At 39.0% G+C, this 24,022-nt stretch overlaps 1 protein-coding gene across 1 annotated transcript in view; it reads left to right on the top strand.

Annotated features, from left to right (window-relative positions):
- Positions 1-24,022, top strand: part of ESRRB (estrogen related receptor beta) — a 110,511-nt gene that overhangs the window by 52,357 nt on the left and 34,132 nt on the right. Inside the window, exon 3 of the mRNA XM_058167461.1 lies at positions 11,298-11,414. Coding sequence (XP_058023444.1) covers positions 11,298-11,414 — 117 coding nt within the window. The remainder of the gene's footprint in view (positions 1-11,297; positions 11,415-24,022) is intronic.

Here is a 24,022-nt window from a genome sequence, read left to right on the forward strand (position 1 = left end):
GTGTAATCTGTTTCTCATTATTCTCATTGAGGCTATTTGTCTCAATCCTATGATTTCTATGGGCCATTTGGAAGAAAAGATCATTACTTCAGAATAATAGAATACCTTAAGAATGAAATCTAGGAAACCCCCAAGTGTATAATCCATTTGGAGATTATGCATAAATGCTGTTGAGTAGCTAGTTTCTAAAAACTGATTTGATGAAATTTTCCTGTTTGATGCATTCCAGTTGGTTAAACCATTTGAAAACTGTATCTATAAAATAATAATAATCACCACCATCATCATCATAATGAAAGGAAACAATAGGACAGGAACGGTAGGCACTTTTGTGCTCTTATGCATGCCCCTTATAGTCCTTTTAGGAATGGGGTGAGGTCAATAGTAGAGAGTTTTTAGTTGAAGTTTTTGGGATTTTGAGAAGAGACCACAGAGTCAGGTAGTGTGTTCCAACCGTTAACAACTCTGTTACAAAAGTCATATTTTCTGCAATCAAGATTGAAGCGGTTAACATTAAGTTTAAATCTGTTGTTTGCTCTTGTATTATTGCGATTGAAGCTGAAGTAGTCTTTAACAGGAAGGACATTGCAATAGATGGTTCTGTGTGTTAAGCACAGGTCTTGTCGGAGTCGGCGGAGTTTTAAGTTTTCTAAGCCCAGGATTTCAAGTCTGGTGGTATAAGATACAGTATTTTGTTGTTTTCAGAGGAGTGGAGAACTCTTCTTGTAAAATATTTCTGGACGCGTTCGATTGTATTAATGTCAGAGATGTGGTATGGGTTCCAGACAGATGAGCTGTATTCAAGAATAGGTCTAGCAAATGTTTTGTACGCTCTGGTTAGTAGTGTAGAGTTTTTGGAAAAGAAGCAACCAAAATTAGGTTTATAACTCTTAAAGCCTTTTTTGCTATGTAGTTGCAGTGGGCTTTTGCACTTAGATCATTTGATATGAAAACTCCAAGGTCTTTAACAGGGTGGGGGTCATCTGTAAGATAATGTCCATCAAGCTTGTACCTAGTGTTTAGGTTCTTTTTTCCAATATGTAAGACTGAGCATTTGCTGGTTGAGATTTGGAGTTGCCAAGTTTTAGACCAATTGGATACAAAGTCAAGGTCTTTTTGAAGGGTAGTAGTATTGTTGGTGGTGTTAAATAGTTTGACATCGTCAGCAAAGAGAACACAATAACTTGAGATAAGGTCACAGAGATCATTTATGTATAGTATGAAGAGCGTTGGTCCAAGAACGCTGCCTTGAGGAACGCCACTTTTGACAGGAAAAGGATTTGATATAGTGTTGCCAATTTTGACCACTTGTTTGACAGGAAAGCAGTTATCCAATTGTGAAGAGGTTCTGAAATGCCGTATGATTTTAGTTTTAGGAGAAGTTTATCATATACTGCTGAGTCAAAAGCTTTGCAGAAGTCTATGTAGATTGCATCTATTGATTTGCCTTGATCAAGATTAGTAGTCCATATGTTTTTGCAGTAGAGAAGTTGTAAGTTACATGATAATTTTTTTCTGAAACCAAATTGTTTATTAGAGAGTAGGTTGTTTGTTTCTAGGTGGAGGGTAATGGATTGGTTGATGATAGATTTCATTACTTTGCAGGTGACGCAGCATAGAGAGATTGGTCTGTAATTTTCAACTAGGCTGGGATCTCCTTTTTTGAAGATAGGGATGACTGTGGCTAGAGACCAACGTTTGGGAAGAGAACTAGTCGTGAAAGCTTTATCAAAAATTATGCTTAAGGGTTCTGCTATATTAGTGGAAAGTTTTTTTAAGAAGTATGCACATAGTCCATCAGGCCCAATAGATAAAGATGGTTTCAGTTTGTGAAGAGCTTTTCAACATTATCTTCTGTGAAGTCTATATGTGTTAAGTCGTTGTAGTCATTGTTGGTACGATTGGGGAATGTCGGATATGAGCCATCACTGTTGATTGAGCCAAAGAATGTGTTAAAGAGGTTTGCTATAACTGTTTCATCATTACATTCTTTGCCGTTAGATTCTTTTAGTGGTGGGATGAATATTGATTCTTTAAGTTTATTGTTCACAAAATTATAAAAAGCACGATTGGAATTTGTGCGCAGAAGGTCTTCTTCTTGCTTGGTGTGATAAATGGTGCATTTAGTTTTTATTTGGTTGCAAATATTTCTGTAGCGGTTTTTGAAGTTTGCTACATAGCCCTTTTTGTTTCTTCTCCAGAGGGATTTTTTTTTTTGGATTGAAGCATTTTTATTGATATGGGTAATTTGTTTTTTTTTTATTTTGGTGATTTGTGGTACGTATAGTTTGATGATTCTGTTGATTTCAAGTAGGAAAACTCTATAGTGGTCTTCGGCAGTGATACAGGTTGAGAACAGATTTTGCCAGTCAAGAGATGAGAGGTCGTTGTTTATGAGGTTATAGTTGGCTTTTTTGAAATCATCTATAAAATAAAGAAGCATATGGAAACTACTGTTAAAACAGCCTATTGAGGCTGTCTCTAAGGATTTCCATGAAGGAGTCTGAATTTGCGACGGTCCCTAATAACATGTGATGATGTTCTATAATCAGAAGGAACCAATACAATGGTCATTCAGTAATCTCAGTATAGTTTATAGAATATTTGAGAAAATCATGGGAAATAAAAATGACAGTTTTCAGTCATGGGATGTGAACAATTTATTTATTTTCAGCATTTTTACCAAATCTTTTCTAACAAATATTCCATGTAGATTATGTTCAAAACAAAATCTATGTAAAAGAATAAAAGAAATTTTTTTCGCTGTATCTCAAAATAATTGATATCCAAAGGCATTGTAATATAAAAATAGTAGATCGTAGCTTCTAGTCCCAGCTGTCTGACCTGGAAGAGGAAAAGAAAAGTAGAAGTAGAATAAGGCCTATAGTAGGTCCTAGAAGGTACTTCTACCTAATACATCAGATTGCCTGCCTTATTTACCAAAATTTTGAGGGCTGCAGTGTGTCAGGATACACATTTGACTTTGTTCATCCATCAGGAAAAAACAACAACACTGGGCTTTGGGCACATATTTTGCAGTTCAAGGGCCCTATGTAATTGTACCAACCCAGGAAGGCTAAATCTCACACATTCCTATCTCTTTCTCTATCTGAAAAAGCTCAGAGCTGCTTCCAAGATTAGGTTCCACTTTCATTGTGTGGATCCTCAAGCATTGTTGGGAAAGGTTCATTTGATTCAATTAGATGTGGTACAGTGGAATAACTCACATTCAGAGAACATATTCTCATGGACAAGTGTAAGCCTGCAAATATCCATGTAGCTTTCCTTGCTCATTGGCATGCATTGCTTCCTCCTCTAGCTGCTGAGGATACCTTGGAGCTCTTTCCATCATTGTCTGCCAGATTGCCCCTAGTCCACAGTGACTGAAGTGACAGCATGACTGCCAGGTAGAAGAAGGCTACTGGAATCCTGATGAGTTAATCTCATCACTTTATCACAAGGCACTTACAGAAATTGCAAGGTGGTGTGAGTAGCTCTTTTCTTCTGGCAGACAGCCCAGGACTCATAAAAGAAATTGACATACTTTGTGATGGGGGTAAAAATAAAATAACAACAGAGCAGAGAACTTTGTTAAATATTTGAAGACAATAGTTTATCTTGTCCTGGAATTGCTTGCTTGTGGGGAATACATCATCTGCTTTTGTAGGCTTTTCCTCAGATAAGAGTAAGGATGGGAGAGAAATTTGTTTTCTTTTAATACAAGCTTAATATATAATTTCCAAAATACAAACCAGAATGCCATTTACTTTGGCTCACAATTATTGCATTGTAGTTTTCCAATCATAAAATGCATACATTAATGGCATTAGACAGTAATAATGCATATATGCAGAACATTTGCTTGCAACAATGCGTGTATTGGGGGAATTGGAGATATACAAAAATGGATATAAATTTTGTGCAGACTTAAATTTATAAACTGACAGAGCAATAGGAAAACATGCATTTTTCTTGAAAATCTGCTTATTGCTGTGTATGGGAAGCCTAACAAACAGGCTGATCCACTTTCATTCATAAATAAAATGTCCTTGCCCATCTTCGCAAATTGCAGCATGTTGCCTTTGTAAATACATACAAGGTCACCTAGTGGGCATTAATATTTTGAGAGTGTTTGTCTAGATTCTTCCTTTTGAATGAGGTGTATTTTAAATGTGATGATCTCCAGGCACAATCTGGTAAATTAATATGATTTAAAGCAACATTTAAACAAAAAAGCTCAAACTTACTGGATGGTGAGATGTGGGGGTGGGGGAGATGTATGCCTGCAATCTCTCTCTCTCTCTCTCTCTCTCTCTCTCTCTCTCTCTCTCTCTCTCTAACACACACACACACACACACACACACACACACATGTGTGGAGCAGACTTCGGATTAGGCAGAGTGTGGAGAAGTGTCATTCCACTAGTTTACTGGTGGAAAAGTTATGGAACTGTAGAATGACTGAACATCAACTTCCAGCACAACCAGGCATCGTGGACAGTGGCAATATGGGCTGGGAATTGCAATTGTAATTGTAATGCTATGCTAGGAAATTCATACGTTTCTAACCCCTGTAGTAACTTAACAATATCCAGTTGTATAATGACATCACTGGACATAGCTTTTCCTGTATGAAATTGAGTCCACATTAAATATACTTTGCAAGAACTGCATTCTGAGTTTTGTAAAAAAAAAAAAAAAAAAGAAAGGAAAAGAAAGGAAAGATAAAATGCAGGAATATGTAAAGGGCAAATTTGCTGTTTTTATTCTACCTTCTTGTGCATATAAAAAAGGCAAAGATTCAGAATTGAACTGCAATGGCAAGGCAATCCATCCATTCAGCTGCAAACTTGGAAAAAATAAGTTTGCAGCTGAATGGACGGATTGCCTTGCCACTGCAGTTCAATTCTTAACTGGAGATCAAGCCTGCATTTTAGATTCCAGCTTTTAGAGGTATTTGATACTGCCCCGATTATTGAAATTACTGTGCAGTGCCAGATTGCAGACTGAATGGAAGCATATAGTTTATGGAACTTCTGACCAATCTCTCTGAATCCTGAATGTAAATCTATAGTAGCAGCAAGGCTGTCAGCATACAGCTCAGCAAGGAAGAAAACAGCTGCTCCTGTTGTTGATCCTAAGTGGGTCCTAACTCCTTATGTCAATTGCACCAAATCATATTTCTTTCAATTGCTACACATTTCAATCCATTTGAGTCTGTCCCTAAAAAATACAGAAATATTATATGGTATCCCCCTCCTTACCACTCTGCTGCAGTGGAGGAGCCTTGTTTGATCACTCTGAGTCTTGTCTTGAAAGTGAAAGTTCTTTTAGGACAATCCAAATGACCCATTTCTCACCCAGCAAATAGCCGCTCTTTCATATTAACGCCCATATCACCCTCTAAGAGGCTTCATCGCGTCTAGCACAGTTTTTCTCTTCAGCAGTGTTCACCTTTCTTTTTTAATGCTTCATTGCTGAAAAAGTAAGAATGACATGCCCTGCAATATGCTAACTTTCAGATTTTTTTTTTAAAAAAGAAAGCATTTTAGAGCGTATATGGATTTTGCACCTGTCTTTGCAGGTATGTGAAAAGCAGCAATGAAATCCACTTACCTTCACTACTGATTCAGGAATGGGAGCATGCATGCACTATATGTGTGTGCACCTCTTCTGGGCATGCGCAGAGGGTAAAAAATGGGATGTAATGACGTCCCGGCAGGTGGGCGGAACCTCCCATCGCCAGCACTACCGATTCGCACAAGCCGGATAGATTTGGCTGGATTACACTGTTGGTGAAAAGGCAATATCTGACCAGGTCTATATCAAAGCATTTGCACAACACTCACGACCCTTCCTTTGCAACATAATCTTCCAATTTACTTCCCCGCCTTAGAAATCCACAACCTCCTCTTCCAACAAACACATATTTGTCTCATTCTAGGCAGCAGACCTCTGGGCAGAGACCGTGCCATTTCTAGATTTAATTATTTCACCATAAGGATTAATTTATGCTGATGCATCATTTAGTGTGAGGCTGTAGTTGCCTTATTATGCCTTTGAATTGTTTTAATGACATTTTATATGGTTTTATTGGCTTGTTTTATTGCATCCTCTTTGGTACTAATTTTAATGAAAAGCAGGCTAAATTTGTTATAAATAAATACAAAAATAAAATATTTCTCAGGCCGTTTTATACCACTTGAGGTTTCCATTTCCTATGAGCCTCTTAAGCGATTTCTTTGAACGCATGAAAATTACTATTTGCTAATGTATCAGAGAGGTATTTGTATCTGTTAGATTGTTTAATTCTCAATTCTCCAATGCCTGTTTTGAAAAGGAAGACTGAGGGGAGCAGTTTTGATTGCAGAGACAATCTTTATAGAGTCATTGTCCCAGTATAGCATCAAATCTAAGATCAAAAGTATGGTCTCAGTAAGCTTTCTAAGCACCCACCCTCCCACCAAAGATCTCCTGGTTCAGCACATAGTTTGATCTTGGAAGAAGGTTTAGAGTAATCTCTGATTTTTGAATGATCTTATGTTACTGATGATTGATTCTCTCAAACATATTTTTTATCCCTTTAGGCTGTGGTGGGATTCAAGTAATTTAACAACCGTTTCTCTGCCCTAATGATTTCTTCCAACAACTAGTTTGCCAAACTGCTCAGAAAGTTAACAACCGGTTCTCCCGAAGTGGTGCGAACTGGCTGAATCCCACCACTGCCTTTAGGTAAAAGTGATCTTAATGGGGAAAGCCATGTTTGCTCATTTATATGTCAGCATTATTTGTATTTGCTGGACAAGAGAAATCTAAACCATGTGAGCTAGAAACAATTATAAACTATTCAGTTTTCCCTATTTTATTCATTTTAGGTACATTGTATGGCATATCAGAAAAATACCAAAACTCCAATGATGAAGAAGAGTCCACTTCTAATACTCCTCTTGTACTCCCTTTAATTATTTTCCAGGCTTTCTAACAATGTCAAGTGGCTAGGAGCCATGTGTAAAATGTCCCATAATGCTCTAGAAACTGTGGAATTAAAATGGCAGTCACATAGGAAGGGTCACCCTTTTGTTGACAAACCTCAAAACATCCTTCAAACTCTAAGTTTATCTTCCGCACATTCTCATTTAAACACTTTCCCCCCAACCAATCCCTTGCTTGCTGTTTCCTTCCTTCCTTCCTTCCTTCCTTCCTTCCTTCCTTCCTTCCTTCCTTCCTTCCTTCCTTCCTTCCTGGTACGAACTTATGATTCGAAGGGTAGGAATGGCAACTGCTTCCTGGCTCACATCAGATGACATTATTTGATCAATGACAATATTTGATCAAAGTTAACCAACTTTGTCTAATCAAACAGGCAGAAAGATACCAGTGACAGACAGCCTGGCCTTATTCCACAAAGGGCTTTTTAACCAACACTTTGAATTACACCTGGAAATTACAGTAATTGGCAACTAGTACAGCTGATAGAGCAGAGGCCCATCACTGCTTGTGCCACTGCACTCTGGACCAACTGAAGTTTCTGGATGGTCCTCAAGGGCAGCCCCTTGGGGTGATTAGGACATGAGTGTCTACTGGCATACAAGATGAACTTACATGAAGGCCTTCCTAGCCATAACTGCAAATTATTTTCTGGAGTAGTTGCAACTCAGGAAAAATTCCAAGATTGTTCACCAATCTCAAATGGAGAAGTGCTAACTCATCCAGGATCTAAGATGGGCATTCTCCAATTCGGTTAGGTTTGCTGAGTTGAAAGAATGTGAGGAAAGTAAAGTAGCTGAAAGTAAAGAAGTAAAGTATTTAAAAAGCAGAGCATAGCTTTAAATTAGTTTAAAGAGGTGAATGATGGATAAGGAAGAATAGCATTATACTTACAGTATATACAACATTCACACACACACACACACACAATACATACACACACACAAATTGTGCTTGAGAAAACAGTATCAGAACAGTAGTTGATTATAAATGGAATATGAAGTAACAGTATAATATGGTTTCAAAACTAAATACAATTTTGAAACTCAAGGGATTAGGAATATATAGCTCTTAAAAGACAAAACTGGGAGAGGTTATCAGAGCACTCTTTAAATATCAAGAGTTGTTCTCTATCATCCCAGAGTACTGACTGGAAAATAATGACCTTACTTTACTGCAAGACTAACTCTAGTCAAATGATAAATACTTCTGAACATTAGGACCAGTTTAATGTGTAATTAGATGTCATCAGAGAGGTGGTGGATTCATTTTCACTGAACATATCTAATAAGAATCTAAACAATCTCTTGTCATGCGTGCTTTAATTTGGATTTTTGCATAAAGCAAAGGTTGGACAATTTCAGTCTAAATCACTTTTTTCAGTGTTATGATATTACAGCCTGGAATGGTATCCAGAAGGTTGATCCTCCTTTTATACACATAGTTTCCATCTTCCTAGAATCGCTCTCTAAGTCGAGTGAATAATTTTTTGCTGCCTCTGATGGATTCTGATGTGGTAGTCATAAATTGAAAGGGGAAGGTTATTCCTCCCCTCCCATGCATGGTGATCTTAATCCAGTTCAGCATTCATACTTACTTTTGAGTAAAGATGGTACAGGGAGTATATTTAGCATATCACGGAATTTGCTTTTCAGAGTTTTTTCCTGTTTGTATTTGTGCCTGGTTCTAAATCAGCAAATACTGTCCTTTGTGAGAAAAACCCCAAATGTAGGAAACTGAGGCTGCAGTTACTAATATTGAAGGAAATGCAATAAACAGGTTTTTTTTGTCAAGAGTTCATTCAACCACAGTACTTGTTCTGATAACTGTACTGTTTTTGAATTCAAGTGTGAGACCATATATTATAAGCCAAGAGGAAGTGCCGGTCCTCTTGAGAAAATCGGACAGTGCAAGGAAAGTCAAAGGGAAGTGAATGGGAATGGATGGGCTTCATTGCTTGAGATTTCACAGAGTAGCAGCCTTGAGGTCTGAAAATTGTTTGACTTTCAGAATCGGCTCTGATGGATCAACACAGGAGTTACTTTTTCATTTCATTCATGACCTGAGAATCCCTTTATATATGTTCTTTGCCAAATTGTTAGAAGGGATGCGGTGGCTCAGTGGCTAAGACACTGAGCTTGTTGATCGAAAAGTCAGCAGTTCAGTGGTTTGAATCCTTAGTGCCGCTTAACGGGGTGAGCTCCTGTTACTTGTCCCAGCTTTTGCCAACCTAGCAGTTCGAAAGCACATAAAAAATGCACATAGAAAAATAGGGGCCACCTTTGGTGGGAAGGTAATAGCGTTCCATCCGCCTTTGGCATTTAGTCATGCCAGCCACATGATCACCGAGATGTCTTCGGACAGTGCTGGCTCTTTGGCTTGAAATGGAGATGAGTGTCGCCCCCTAGAGTCGGGAATGACTAGCACAAATGTGCGAGGGGAACCTTTACCTTTACCTTACCTTACCAAATTGTTAAGACAGATCCATTAGAGGGATCTTACAACAATGGCAGGAAAATTCACAGGTTTGGTTTGAGACAAACAAAGATGATTTTTAGAGCAGCCCATTAAAATCTCTTTTATCTTTTACATGATTTAATTGTGCTGATTTGTTTGATGCTTCCTTTGGAATGACTATTTACTGGTGGAAACTTTGTTCAAAATCCATTAACACCACAGACTAAGAAGCTGAAATGGAGAAATACTTTTAGTTTTTCCAGCCTGTTTCCTTGCTGAGCTTTAGCTTGTGCACAAAGTGTTTTTATTTTGGTAAGAAAGCAAAAGGAATTAATTCTCAATTGCCCAAGAACTCTGGCATTTCTTTCTCCATCAATCTCATCAAACCTCATTCCATGCAAAGGGCTTTTGCAAACTACTGTGAAATAGTCTTGATTGCTAGAGTTAATCAGAGCCAAGAAAAATTTAAAACTGTGTTTACGTAATTGTGCTTGTATGGATGTGTCCAAGAGAAGGAAAGAAATATTTGCCTCCAGATATATAGTTCAGCTTTAGACTAAATGGTGTTTGGCCAAAAGGATGCTCTTTAGATAGAAACATGCATTACATCACTTCACAGTGTGGTGAGGCAGCCCAACTGTTCATGTGCTTTTCGAGTCATTCTGAAGAACGAAGCCAAAATATTGCCCTGATAGTTCCACTATTTCTATCTGTCTTAAAGATGGAATTATTTACTGAACTTATGTTATCTCCAAACATATTTACTATGAATCGATGTGATACAGCCAATTTCTTATTGGAGACTGATGATAGAGTCCTATTGAGTCACAAAGCTCTCCTTGGGCTGGTTACCACTGTTGTGACCCAGGCCCAAGTAGGTAGTAGGAAACTCAGTCAGTGTAAAAACAAACAAACTTTATTCGAACAGCTGAGAATTACTTCATTCTCAGCGTAGTTCAATTAAATTAAAGCAAATTCCTCCCGATACAATTCCTCAGTCCTATCACCAACCTTGGTCCAATTAGGCAAACTGCCAAAGGCCTTTCTTGGCAAAAGTTCAGAAAACACCAATACAAAATAAAAGCTATCAATGTTGTTTTCCGGCAAAGAGCCCAAACACCATTGCTGGTCTTTTAAGCCTTATGGGAGTGGCCAATCATCTCTTGGCCCTTCTCCCGAGTCATCCTCTTTGCTTGAGCTGCCCTTGTCTTCTGGGAGCTCTTCTCATGCATGCATTAGGAACGGGCTCCTCCCGTTCCTCTGCCTTACTATTGTCAGTCTCTGGAGGCTCTGAAGTTCACACCTCACTCCCCGATGGCCCTGGCCCCAACTCAGTCTCTGACACAGAGCCCTCATCCGGGCCTTCCCCAGACTCCAGGACTGGCCCACACTCTTCCTCAGCCTCATCGCTGTCCGACTCCATTGCCAGCTCAGCAAGCTGCTGGCAGACCACAACAACCCTTCCTTATATTAATATACCATAAAGCAGCTCACAGGGGGGAAGGGAGACTCTTTAGGAAATGACTGGGATTCACATGCACCATTCGGGATTGTTCTACCCCAAGACAAATAAATAAATAAGTGCAATGTTTTATTTAGACCCTTATGTTTTGACATATTAGGTCCAGGATAGGAATCCTCAGACAATATTGTCATTAATATATTTAAAGGGCAAAAAGTGAATTGGTCCAAGTAACTTAGGCAGATTGGTGCTCCTAGTCTTCTAAATCCTCTGATTCGGGCAGAAATATTTTGATGAATGTTCTTGTTCCTATTTGTATTCAGGATGTTGTTGTTTTTTTAAAGGGCATGCTTAAATCTGTCTTCACTTTTGTTTCATTTCTTATTTGCAGGGAACATTGAATACAGTTGTCCAGCTACCAATGAGTGTGAAATCACAAAACGGAGACGCAAATCCTGTCAGGCTTGTCGTTTTATGAAATGCCTCAAAGTGGGGATGCTGAAAGAAGGTAAAGTGGGCTGCATTGCACTTTCGGTCTGAATATAAAAGCAAAACAAAATAAGAGAATGGCTGAAAAACGAGCAGTTCAATTTATCTGATCTCACTGTCTTTTGCCTCAGAATGTGGAGGGTGATCCTAGGGAAGGTCTTCAGATAATGGAACAGTTAGGGAGATTTTTAAAAAATCAAGATTGAGCAGTACTATTGAAGCAGTATTGTGGTTTGCAGGATTTCAGTCACCTTGATTTTTATTTTTACTCACCCCAACTTTAAATGGTATTTGGTCAGGGGTGCATGTATATAGGCCATCAGCAAATATGTATTGATAGTGTTCTGGTTTACCATCATCATATATGGTCACTGTTTAAATCTGACATGCTGTTTCCATTTATATTTTGGTTCTTTAAGTTATAATTTGGTTATTTTTATAAGCTACCATGGGTAAAATAAATAAATAAATACTATATAGAAACCATAGAGAAATCATTTTCTTGGTTTTGCTGTACGAAGATGATGGAGAAAAAAATCTTTTTTCTACAGGTTCTGTTTCTCTGATGAGCAGGCAAAGATCTCATTTGTGAAACAGGCTTCTCTTGCCCATTTATTATTAGGGCAATTCCTTTATTAAATCCTCCACAGAATACAGCATGCAAGCTATTGAGTCCTCAGGGCTTCTTCATCTGCAGCAGCAGGTGTGAAGAGGAAAACAGGTTAAAAGATGGATGATGTTAGAGTGATTGAGTCTCTGTATTGTTGCTCTCAAGATGCAATGAGTGAAGAGGTAGCAGCCATTCAAATTAGGCTGTGCTAGATATGGTGAAAGTTTCAGATTACATCTAGGACTGCCCCGAAGAATACTGAGATGAAAAGCATAATTAGGATAGCCCTTTAAAAAAAAAGGGGGGGGATTCTGTTTGTTATCTGTATCTATCTTCATCCTTATTTGACATAAATAGATACTTGGCCAGAAAGGAGAAAAAAGATCAGAATGAAACTAGACCATTTTTGTATTTTAAAAGCTGGAGATCTTAAAGTAATTGTAAAAAGCTGCATAAGCTAATGCAATAGAACCTGAGCCGGGTTGCTGTACCCAATTGTTAAATGTCTCCTCAGAGGGGAAAAAAATGCTTTCAGGTGATATACAGTATGTTCTAAACACACATGCACAAAATATTTCAGACTGAAGCCTGCAGACAGTTTGATATTTGAATGCCAAATTGCAGAACCAAATTTTGGCCAAGTGAATTGAGGCTGCTGGGAGGTGGGGCAGGGGGTACTTATGACCTCAGACCTATAGTGTGCTTATCTTTGGATTCATAGAATAATGACAGACCTAGATAAACACAGCTGCCATTTGTCTAAACTGTTCCTTTAAGATTCAGAAATACAGCACTTGAAATATAACCTTATGGTATTGGCGATTTCATTCTCCCTGCATTCAGACAGTGAGTAAAAAGCTGCAGGAAGATTTGGAAAATGAAATATTTGTAAATCCATTAAAATAAAGTGGAAGAGCAACAGCTCTGTATTCTCCATAACATACATTCTTACCCATGATAGCTATGAATGTATCTAATTATCTAGGAACTATTCCCGATACAAAACTGTTTTAGATGTTTTGGTTATATTATTTCAGTCAATAAGGCTGTACAGAAAAAATAAACTAAAATCTACTGAAAGGAAAAAATACAGGTTCATCGTCTTTAGTGTTCAAAGAATCAGTAGTACTCTGTAAAAAAATAAAACCACAATTGCTTGACTTGCTACAGAGATACCACATAAAATTGGTCGGGGTTTTGGTTTTTAAAGTGGTCGTTGGCATTCCTTCGTGTTTCCTGTAGCTATAGTAGAGTATCCCAGTAGTGGGTTTCAAAACCTGTTGCTACCGGTTCGCTCGTGGGCGCGCACGCACTTGCAAGCGAGATGCTTCTGCACATGTGCAGAAGCTTCTGTGCATGCACAGATGCGTCCAGGTGGGTGGACAGAGCCTCCTGCCGCTGCCGCTACTGGTTCGCTTGATCTGAGGCAAACCGGTAGCAACCCACCACGGGAGTATCCACTCTACCTCTCAGGGACTGGACTGGAGGCTCTGCATTTTCTCATTCTGTATCTAGATCAATCTTTACAGTTATAAGGGAAGGAGCTTCGCTTACATGTTCATAGTTCAGAAGAGAATGTTGATATTCAAGTTAAATATTCCATTTTTCTCTCGTCCAGAAACTAGCCTATCAAACTATTCCCTATATGCCATTTCTTAATTTTTAGTTAAACACTACTTGTCTTTATTCTGAAAGGCATGCAGCAAGTCTATATACTATAGAAAATGAAGTGACCCCAGACTATAGGATGTCTTCCAATTAAATATCAATTTTCCACATTGTCTTCTTATTTTCTAGTTTTTTTAAAAAAATGTTTTTCTTGTTGCCTAGTTGTCATCTTTATAATAAGGACTGATAGACACACAAACAATAATACTGATCCCTTTTTGCCCGTGTTCAGTATTTAGGACTATTTCAAACTCTCTAAATTGGATGATAATAAAATTATTGTGATCATTTTCATCAGTATCATTGCAGATATACGATTAAAAGACCCCAAGAAACCTGCTGCCTCAGACTATGATCCTGTCTAATTCAGCATTCTTTTCTCAGCAGTTGTCTGGCTGAACTAACAAAGCTAAAAAGCTGACATGAATGTAATAGTATCATACAGATCTGTACCTTAGTGAAAGACATACTGCCTTGTGGCTTCCTTATTGGAGGCAATATATAGCCAGCATGACTAGAGCTAACAAGATTAGCTTTATTCTCCATAAATTTGTTTAATCTCTCCATAAACTCATCTAAATTAATAGTCGACAGTGGAATAATATGGAATAAAATTCCAGAATATTTGCTAATAATTCTTTATTACATCATTGTCCAGCAAACTCTTCAGTTTAACAATCTATTGCAGCTGAATATCACCAGCTATAGATCTGAGCTATATCTCTTGTTACATATTTTCATTTGGAAAGGTAGCAGAATGTTCAAATCTAAATTCAAATTTCAGAAAAACTATTGGTATTCTTAGGTTTTTTAATTTATTTTTAAAAAAATAGATCTTGACACTTGCTCTGAAGCATCAGTGGAAATCAACATTTTTCATACTTGACACCCACACCCACATTTAATAACACATGCACCTCAGCCCTCCAGTCTCACTCATGTATCATCTATATATTATTGTTCACTTACTGAGGAATAATTTTTGACATCCCCAAAAAGAAAAGACGGAAGATAAGGATTGTCATTTCAAATAGGGTCAATGGAAGGGAAAAGGGAAAAAGTAAGGTTCCAAAGGGACACTTCAAGACTATGAAAGACTACCCTTGTGATGTAGATACTGGGGCTTGGTAGAGCAATGCAGAAAGTGATTAAGAAACAGGCAGGAAGGGACAGAGTGAACAATCAATAGGTTTCTCAGATATCGTGGCTGTTTTCTTTAAGAGAGCCCCAATCAATGCACTATAACTAAAAGGATGTATGAGCATAGAGCCATCTCAATTACTCCCATTTTTATACTGCAGAGTACAGACTCACTGATATACCTAAAATTCTAAGTGAAAAACTACCTATTTAAATTCTGAGATATAAGTCCAGAGCACATGTATTCAGTGTGTTGGTTTTTAACCTATAGTTAATCATCCTTCTCACAAAAAATTATCAGTTAATATTCCTTCAGGGGCTTTAAATCTGTAGAGATTGTCCAAAGTGACATAAAGTATTTTTGCTGAATATACAGTTTTGCTCTCAGAAATCACCCTGGAGGAAAAAATTGGTTCCAGATTTTGGCCAGGATAATTTGACCTTCAAGCATGCTTGAAATAGAGAAGATATGTTGGAAGACACTAGATATTTGTTTTAAATTCTGATATTATTTTAATAAAACCATGAGACATACTAATGGATAACTGAGATCAAATGTCATGTATGCATATATATTTTTTGTTTCAGTTCATATTTCTGTATTATGCTGAGACCATTCTTTTGTGATCTTCACCTTGAAGTAGTGGTGAAGAAAAACACTATTTTGAACATTTCCTCTGTGTGAGAGAGAGTTGCTGGAAAGCTTTGAATACCTTAGATAGTTTTGAGCAGTTAGCAGGCACCAGGATTGCAATGGTCTCTTGGCAGGTTATGCAGCCAAATCCTATAGTCTGGGAAAGCCTGTCTTTGAAAAAGGCTGGACCAGTGGTGGGTTGCTATCGGTTAAACCCGGTTCGGGCAAACCGGTAGCAGCGGTAGTAGGAGGCTTTGCCCACCCGCCCGGACGTCATCAAATACACTCTGCGCATGCAACTGGTAGTAAAGATAAGTGAAATCCACCACTGGGTTTCACTTACCTATATTTGCAAGGCCCTGTGGGAAACCTAATGAAAAAGAAGCAGGAGTAGGGAAGAAGGAATGCCAGAAAGTCTTTTAAAATGTTTCCCTCTCCAATCCATCTCCCAGTGCTCTTTTGTGGACCACTTAGTCTTAAGGTGAACTCTTTGACTTGCAAATCTGACTTAAGAAGTATGTCCTTAATTTTCCAAAATGTCCATATATATTTATAATGCTCATATTTTACCGTTTGATTCAAAGATGCTCAAGTTCAATAGCAAGCTAAAATTTAGTAAAACCTATTGGATGGAATCGGGGTGAAATCCAGGAGGTTCTGATAGGTTCTGGAGAACCGGTAGCGGAAATTTTGAGCAGTTCGGAGAACCGGCAAATCCCACCTCTGGCTGGCCCCAGAGTGGGGTGGGAATGGAGATTTTGCAGTATCCTTCTCCTGCCACACCCACCAAGCACACCCACAGAACCGGTAGTAAAAAAAATTGGATTTCACCACTGGATGGAATGCAATGCAATCAGCCTAATTATTATACTGTTGATAGTTCTGTCTCATGAATAGCAGTCAATTGCTGTAGCCAATAACTTGCTGCCAAAGTTGTTTCTGTTAACAGACTACAGATTATGAGTGCATTTTTACCTAGACAATTATGTAATTTTATTGTATTTATTTATTAAACAATTTATATGGCTGTCCAACTCATACACATTGATTCCAGGCAGCCTACAGAATTAATTTTTAAAAAAAAATTAAACTAAAATTAAAAAAATGTATTGGAAGTGCAAGAAAACATCAAAATACCTTATTTGAAATTGCCTTTGGGGAATTTCACGTTATCTTCTGCCTTTACCACATACTGAACTCCCAACCACCTTTAAGAGTTTTTGCTGCCTATAAGATTTTTGTATTAGAAACAGGATGTATTAGACATTTTAGTTCCATATTAAGTAGTAGGTGGATCACCCTATTTCAGATCAGCTTTATGCTCAAGTGGGGGATAACTATTGGAAATTCCCGAAGACTGTTATAGATGTGATTTTTGATCTCTAGAAATCTTTCCCAATTTGGTGCTTTCTAAATATATTAGTACAATCTCCATCATCCTGTCATCCATTAAAGACAAGGGAGATCTAAAGAGTACTATAAGGCACATCTCTGTATGTGGAAAAAGCACATTGAGATCCTACTTGCTCTCTAACAATTGATTAAAAACCAGAATATCTGGTTTTGCTGAATGATGCTCCAGAATTGGAAATAAATATACGGTAGGTTGGCTGCATTCTGAACTGAAAAATTCAGCTAAAAATGGTTTAGGCCAAGCCTTGACTTTAAAGCTGCCCTTCTTTTTGCAAAGACCTTGCACTATTTCATATATTGCCCTGTTGCCTTCAACATTAACTTACAGGCTGAATTTTATCAAGGAATACTTTCCCATTGATAGCATTTCCATTGTAGAAAAATGCTTCAGCTGCTAAATCTCTGCTTGTCATGCAGTTCTCAAAGGCAGAGGGAAGATCAAGGCCAGAGAAACCAAGACAGATGTCATGTCGCTGAATAGGGTACTATAAGCACCAGAAATCCAAAGTCATTTCTGCTATAGATACTGCTTGTAAGCAAGGCTCTTGGTTAAAAAATAAATGTTCAGTTGGTAACAATTACTCCCCCCCCCCATTTTCTCCTTAAACCCCTTTCAGTGGCACGCTGCCATTCTAGAACACTGTCTGTCTGTCAAGTGTCCCTGCTGAGTTCCCTTCCCCCCAGCTTTCGATTTCCATGTGTTTTCTGAAGGATATTTGATTTCAGTGAAAGCTCTGCTGACATCCAGACAGTATGTTTGTGCTTTCTCTTTGTGCTTCCTGGGAAGGATGAAGACTCCTCCGGGGATTCTGGGTAATTGGGTTAGTGGCCAGCTCATGTCAGGAAATTAAAAGGCAGCCCTGATCAGGTTGCTGCTGCCTCAGGTTTAATGGCTTTGTATTTATAGAGCATTCTGCTTCAATCCTGTGCCAGAAATACCATTTTTTCTACACAGTTAGATGAATGAAGCGAATGATGTAAAGTTTTCTCAGTGAACAGCACACATTTTCAGACAGATTATTTTAGGGTCTATAAGTGTATTTGTAAAGACGCTGAGCTATTTTAAGAACACCTTTAACTGTAGTATAAAGATCCCAACTATCTCCCTCTGTTGTATTATAAGTTAACATATAGGAAACCTTGTGTGTGTGTGTGTGTGTGTGTACACACCTCTTTTATCATAGGGATAAAATTGAGAAAAATGCTGTGCTGGAAATTCAACATGGCATCTAATATTAGGCCTGAAGTTCATTTTCCATTGTATGGGATGTTTCTTGGACATTTTAATTGTACTTTAGTCTTGGGGAATGTAACTATACTACTTGTTCTATCTCTCACATCTGGCTGTTTTCACTTGTAACAAACTGGATCTTTAGCCAATATTTTGGAAAGAAAATAAAATGGTGGGATTGTTTAACACCCATTAAGAAAAGAAGGAGAAAGATCTCTCTCCAAAAACTGTTGTTATCAGACCAGTGTGGGAACATCTGATCTCAAACTTGTTGGGCAGATGTCACCTGGCTCAGCCACACTGAATTTCCACTTGAATGGATCCTCAGAACGGCTCCTTTTACGGCAGAGGAATTATATGGGCGCAGATGTTTTTAAAGGACTTTTGTAACATAAGCGGCACCAACAGGATGGTTAGAAAATTATTAGTCTTATTTGAAACATGAGGTAATGGCATATTGCAGGCAGATTTTTTTTTATTGCTGGATTCCATGCATGGCATTTTATTCAGAAACCAAAACAACATAAAACAAAGCAGAAAGTGAAAGCCTAGAAAAGAGAAGAATTTCTGAAAACATCACCAAGCAGGCTGAAAAATTATATGATTTTATTTTTCTAAAAAAACCCTGCCTTGCTACTAATTTAAAAGGCAGGAAACTTTGTTCTTTTGGGTACAAAATATTTTTTTTCTCTACACTTACCAAGAGCTTTGAAAAAATAGTCAAACCGCAGGATATGAGTTCATTGACTTTGTACTGCTTCGTGCTTTAGTATTCATATAGATAGTCCATTTGTATACAAGATAAGATGCATTCACCACCACATGCCCAAGGGTAGCATTTATAGTTTAGAGATTTTCAAGAGTAAGGAGAATGTACCCTGAAAAATAACAACAATTAGCATTTCATACTTCCCTAGATATATCCCCAAAGAAATAGAGATGGGACAGTGATTTATGAAATGCAAGGACCATGAAAGAGGTTGACCTTGATAAATAGGAACAAGTGTAGCATACGAAGCTGATCATTATACAAGTTTATTTGATGAGAAACTCCCTTCCCTGATCCAGTGCTCATGTTTAATTATTGGAAATACAACCCAGTTTTCATCTGACAAGCTCAGAGCAATTCTTATGTGGGTACTGAGAAACCCTAGGAGATCAGGCCTCCTAAAGTTTGGCTGTAGGGTTGCGATAGGTTTGCGGGAGACTGTTTTTGAGGTTATAGTAACAGCAGTTCTTACGATCTCAGATGTGCCCAGAGAGGTGCCCAGTTGCTTGCTTTTGTATTTTGTCCCTCACCATAATTGGTCTGCTGTTTTTCATCGTATCTCCTATGTTTATGAAGATTCTCAGTCATTCAGGACAGGTCATGGTTTCCAAAAGGTGCTCATATCTCCTATAAATAATTTCCTTCTATAAAATCAAATTCATTTTTTTTCTTTTTCTTTCATAAAATTAGCATGAAGACAGTGACATCCCAAAAGAAGAGGGATCAGGCAAAGGTATACCCGAGGGCCATCCTCAAATAGTTTAGATTGTATTTAGTGAGGAGTGGGCTTTCATGGAAGACTCATTCTAGCATGCAGTGCAGGCTTTATTGCCTCAAAACATTATCTAACAGATTTTTGATAAAAATGGTAAGATGCAGGAACTGAGCTAAATGCTGTTCCCATATTTCCATCATCTTCAGAAGTGTTAGAATTGGAAGCAAATTCTCTGAATAATTCCCATTTTTACTTGTGAGGGATAGCCATTCTTTCCTTTTTGGCCCTTCCTCCTCCAGGAATTTATGTCAGAAGTGACAGCATTCACAGAGCTAAATCACTATATTGGCAAACCAGCTGCATTTTGCGTCTCCCCCAATGCCTCAGATCTAACATTGTTTTTAGACAATTGTAGAAGAAATTAGAGATTAATCCAGGCTCATCTTGAAGATATTCAGCAAAATACCTTGTTTTGGCATAGGGCTAAAAAAGAAAATGTTCAGACTTTTCCCTTTGAAAACTCTTTTCTGAAAATTTTTGGTTAAGCATTGTATTTCATATCGCTCCATGTACCAGTACATGCATGCAGGCATGCACGCACACGCATACACACACACACACACACACACACACACACACACACACCATTATGTTTCCCAGAGGGGGGGGAACCTTTTGTTATCTTCATATGCTAAGTCATTTAAATGCATGGAGATTTAATGATTCAGATAAATTACAATTGAGAATGAATTTTGTTTTCTTTTAATTAGGCAAGTAAACTAATTGGGACTGCTTAAAACAGCTTTGTGTTAGATAGCCTCCCTCTCCTAATGCAAAAGTACTAAATCATAGTTGGTAGATGCTTCAAAAGGCAGCAGGAGAATTTGTTTTCCTCTTGTTTTCTGTCTAGTAAAGCAACAAACTAGATCAGGTGTATTGTAGAATGACAGCTTGCACTGCAGAACCTTTTGGTAACAGTTCCCAGTTTTTCTCACATAGTGATCATGACTTGGCTCTATCATTATGAAATTTTAGCTAATGTCAGACTTTGAATCTCAGCAGTTAGCATTAAAAGCAGAAACTTACTATGATCTCATTTTGAATTGGCATCCTCTTGTTGGCATCATATGCTTAGTATATTCATCCTGTTTCTATTCCCATTTCTGCAAACTGTTCAGTTCTGTCATCTATCTACTTCTCCATTTCTAATTTCTATGGATTGAGACTTTTAAAAAGGTAAGTTGTTCAAATTATGTAATTTGCATAAATCATTCTATGTACATTTCCAGAATCTATAAATCATGACCAATAATATGACAAATCACATTTTTCCTATCAGGCAAGTTGTCCATCTCTGCTAAATCCAAGAATTTCTTATCCAGTATAAGTCAGGCCATGGAGTGGTGAAAAGAAGTGTACAATTCTGGCATACAGTAGATTAATATTTGAAGAACAAGATGCTTAAAGTGAGTTAAGATGAACTGATGGACAGACGACTTCCGGTGTCCAGGGGCAACGGTCGTCTGGAGGCTTCTCCTGCCCCCAGTGCCCGAATCCGGCCGCCGCCGAGGCCCCCAGGGGCCAGGTGTTCCGAAAAGGACACCTGCCGCACGGACGGCTCGCCAGGGGTCTCCCAGCCGACATACAGGACTGGGGGGACCGATGCTGGCGCGTCCTAGGCTCGGCGGGGTTTGGAGGCCACGGGCCACGGCCATTACTTTGGTCGTCGCCTGGGCCGCTGTGCCCGGTGACACCGGGGCTTTGGATTTATAACTGCAGCAGCCTGGTGGTGAACAGGGAACGGAGAAGAATTGAGGAATGGAGAAGGGAAGGGATATCGGTGGCAGGTGGAGTGCTCCGGAGTGCGGGGGTTTTCTCCCCTGCGGCTGGAAGGAGCACGAGTCATTCTGGAGAGGAGAACTTAAAATAAGAAGATTACGGTTTTGTGGAGCTCTGGAGAGAAGAGGTGATGGAGAAATTTAGGAGGGAGGTTTGAGGCCCCCCTCCTCTGGGGAACAGTGGTGGCGTCCAGCTTCCGCCTTCACTATGAGAATCTTGATGACATCACTTCCCTTCAGCTTCCTGGTTGACTAACTGTACTCTGGACTCGTTGCTCCTGTGAGTGCCCCCTGGTGGATCCGGAGGAAATTACAAGGATACTGTGCTTGCCTGAGGATTTTGAATTTTTTTTTTTCAAATGGCAAAAGGTCAGAGACCAACTGCTGGAGAGATGGAGAGAATTCTGGAAAAGTTATCCAATATGGACAAGAAACTGGATGATTTGCAAAGAGGCCAAACGGAAATAAGAGCAGAAATTGTGACTATCCAAAAGGATTTAAAGGATACTCAACAAGTCTCAGCAGAAAACAAGCAGAAAGTGGAAGGTCTGGAGGGTGAGATGCGGGCAGGGCAGAAAGAGAGGAGGCGACAGGCAATGCTGTGCTTGGACTACAGATGGATAAAATGTCTTATTTCCTTAGGTTTCAAAATTTGGAAGAAGTGGACCAAGAAGATTTGAGAGATGTTGTGACTAAATTGTTGGGAGAATTTCTTGGGAGAGGTGTTGATTTCATGAATTGGGATGTGGATCGAGTTTATAGAGTTAATTCACAATATGCACGCACGCATGCAGTTCCCAGAGAGGTTCATGTCAAATTTGTGAGAAGAGGCGAGATGAAATTCTTAGAAAACATAGGAGTGGGGCACTGACTTACAGGGGCAGGAGATAGCCATTCTGAGGCAGATTCCCAGACAGGTACGTGAAATGAGAAAGAAATATTACTTTTGTCAAGCAAATTGTACCAGAAGGAGTAGGCTTCAGATGGCTGATGCCAGAGGGATTGATGATTTTCCGGGAGGGCATTACGAAAAAAATTAGTACAATTGCGGAGGCTACGGCCTACGTGGAGGAACACAAAGCCCTCCTGGAATCAGATGACCCAGGAATTGAAGAAGGGGAGGTTATAGACCATGGGGCGGTGGCGGCTGCCGCTGTTGCGGCCCTGGAGTTGGGTCAGGCTGAACCCAGAGTTCTGAGATCCAAAACTAGGAAGTGATAAAGATATTTGGTATTGTGTTGGTTTTCCTTATTCTCTTTTGTATGATATTCTGTTTATTCTTGACCCTTCTTTATTGCGTATGTAAGATTTGTAAACTTAGCTACTTCGTGTCACCTGCTTGCCATATGGCTGTTGTATGTGTTAAAAAATTTGAGCAAAAATTCTTATCATGGATAAGAAAAATGAAAATTTACCATACCTGATATCTATTTGTATAAACCTTTTTTGACCAATAAAAACTTTTTGAACAAAAAAGATGAACTGATGGAGAGCAAGCAGATTTATTTATTTATTTATTTATTTATTTGATTTTTATACCGCCCTTCTCCCGAAGGACTCAGGGCGGTGTACAGGCAAGATAAAACCAACAATACAATATACAGGTTAAAAAGCAATTTAAAAAACTTATTTAAATTAGCCTGAAAATTAAAATTTGCCATAAACTAAAAAACCCCGTTTAAAATTAATAAAATTTCACCTTAAAATTCCATTTAAGCCAGCCCCGCGCGGATAAAGAGGTGTGTCTTCAGTTCGCGACGGAATGTCCGAAGGTCAGGTATTTGGCGTAAACCCGGGGGAAGCTCGTTCCAGAGTGTGGGAGCCCCCACAGAGAAGGCCCTTCCCCTGGGGGCCGCCAGCCGGCATTGTTTGGCGGACGGCACCCTGAGAAGTCCCTCTCTATGGGAGCGTACGGGTCGGTGGGAGGCATGTGGTAACAGCAGGCGGTCCCGTAAGTACCCAGGTCCTAAGCCATGGAGCGCTTTGAAGGTCGTAACCAACACCTTAAAGTGCACTCGGAAGGCCACAAGTAGCCAGTGCAGTCTGCGCAGGAGCGGTGTTACATGGGAGCTACGTGTAGCTCCCTCTATCACCCGTGCAGCTGCATTCTGGACTAACTGAAGCCTCCGAGTGCACTTCAAGGGGAGCCCCATTGAAATTAAAGTTTGAGAGATTGTATTTAGACTGTATGAATTTGTTTTTTTTTTAAAAAAAGTTTTCCTCACTCAAGTGCTAGCGCAAGTTAGAAAGAGAGAGAGAGAGAGAGAGAGAGAGAGAAATCTATTTTGTCCTCAGGTGGAGGAAAATCAAGATCATGTGAAGTGTTAATACCGCTTTATAATGCCTTGGTAAGGCCACACTTGGAATATTGCATTCAGTTCTGGTCGCCACGATGTAAAAAAGATGTTGAGATTCTAGAAAGAGTGCAGAGAAGAGCAACAAAGATGATTAGGGTACTGGAGGCTAAACCATATGAAGAACGGTTGCAGAAACTTGGTATGTCTAGTTTAATGAAAAGAAGGACTAGCAGTGTTCCAATATCTCAGGGGTTGCCACAAAGAAGAGGGAGTCAAACTATTCTCCAAAGCACCTGAAGGTAGAACAAGAAG

This window comes from Ahaetulla prasina, chromosome 1 (assembly GCF_028640845.1).
Source record: "Ahaetulla prasina isolate Xishuangbanna chromosome 1, ASM2864084v1, whole genome shotgun sequence".
NCBI lineage: Eukaryota > Metazoa > Chordata > Lepidosauria > Squamata > Colubridae > Ahaetulla > Ahaetulla prasina.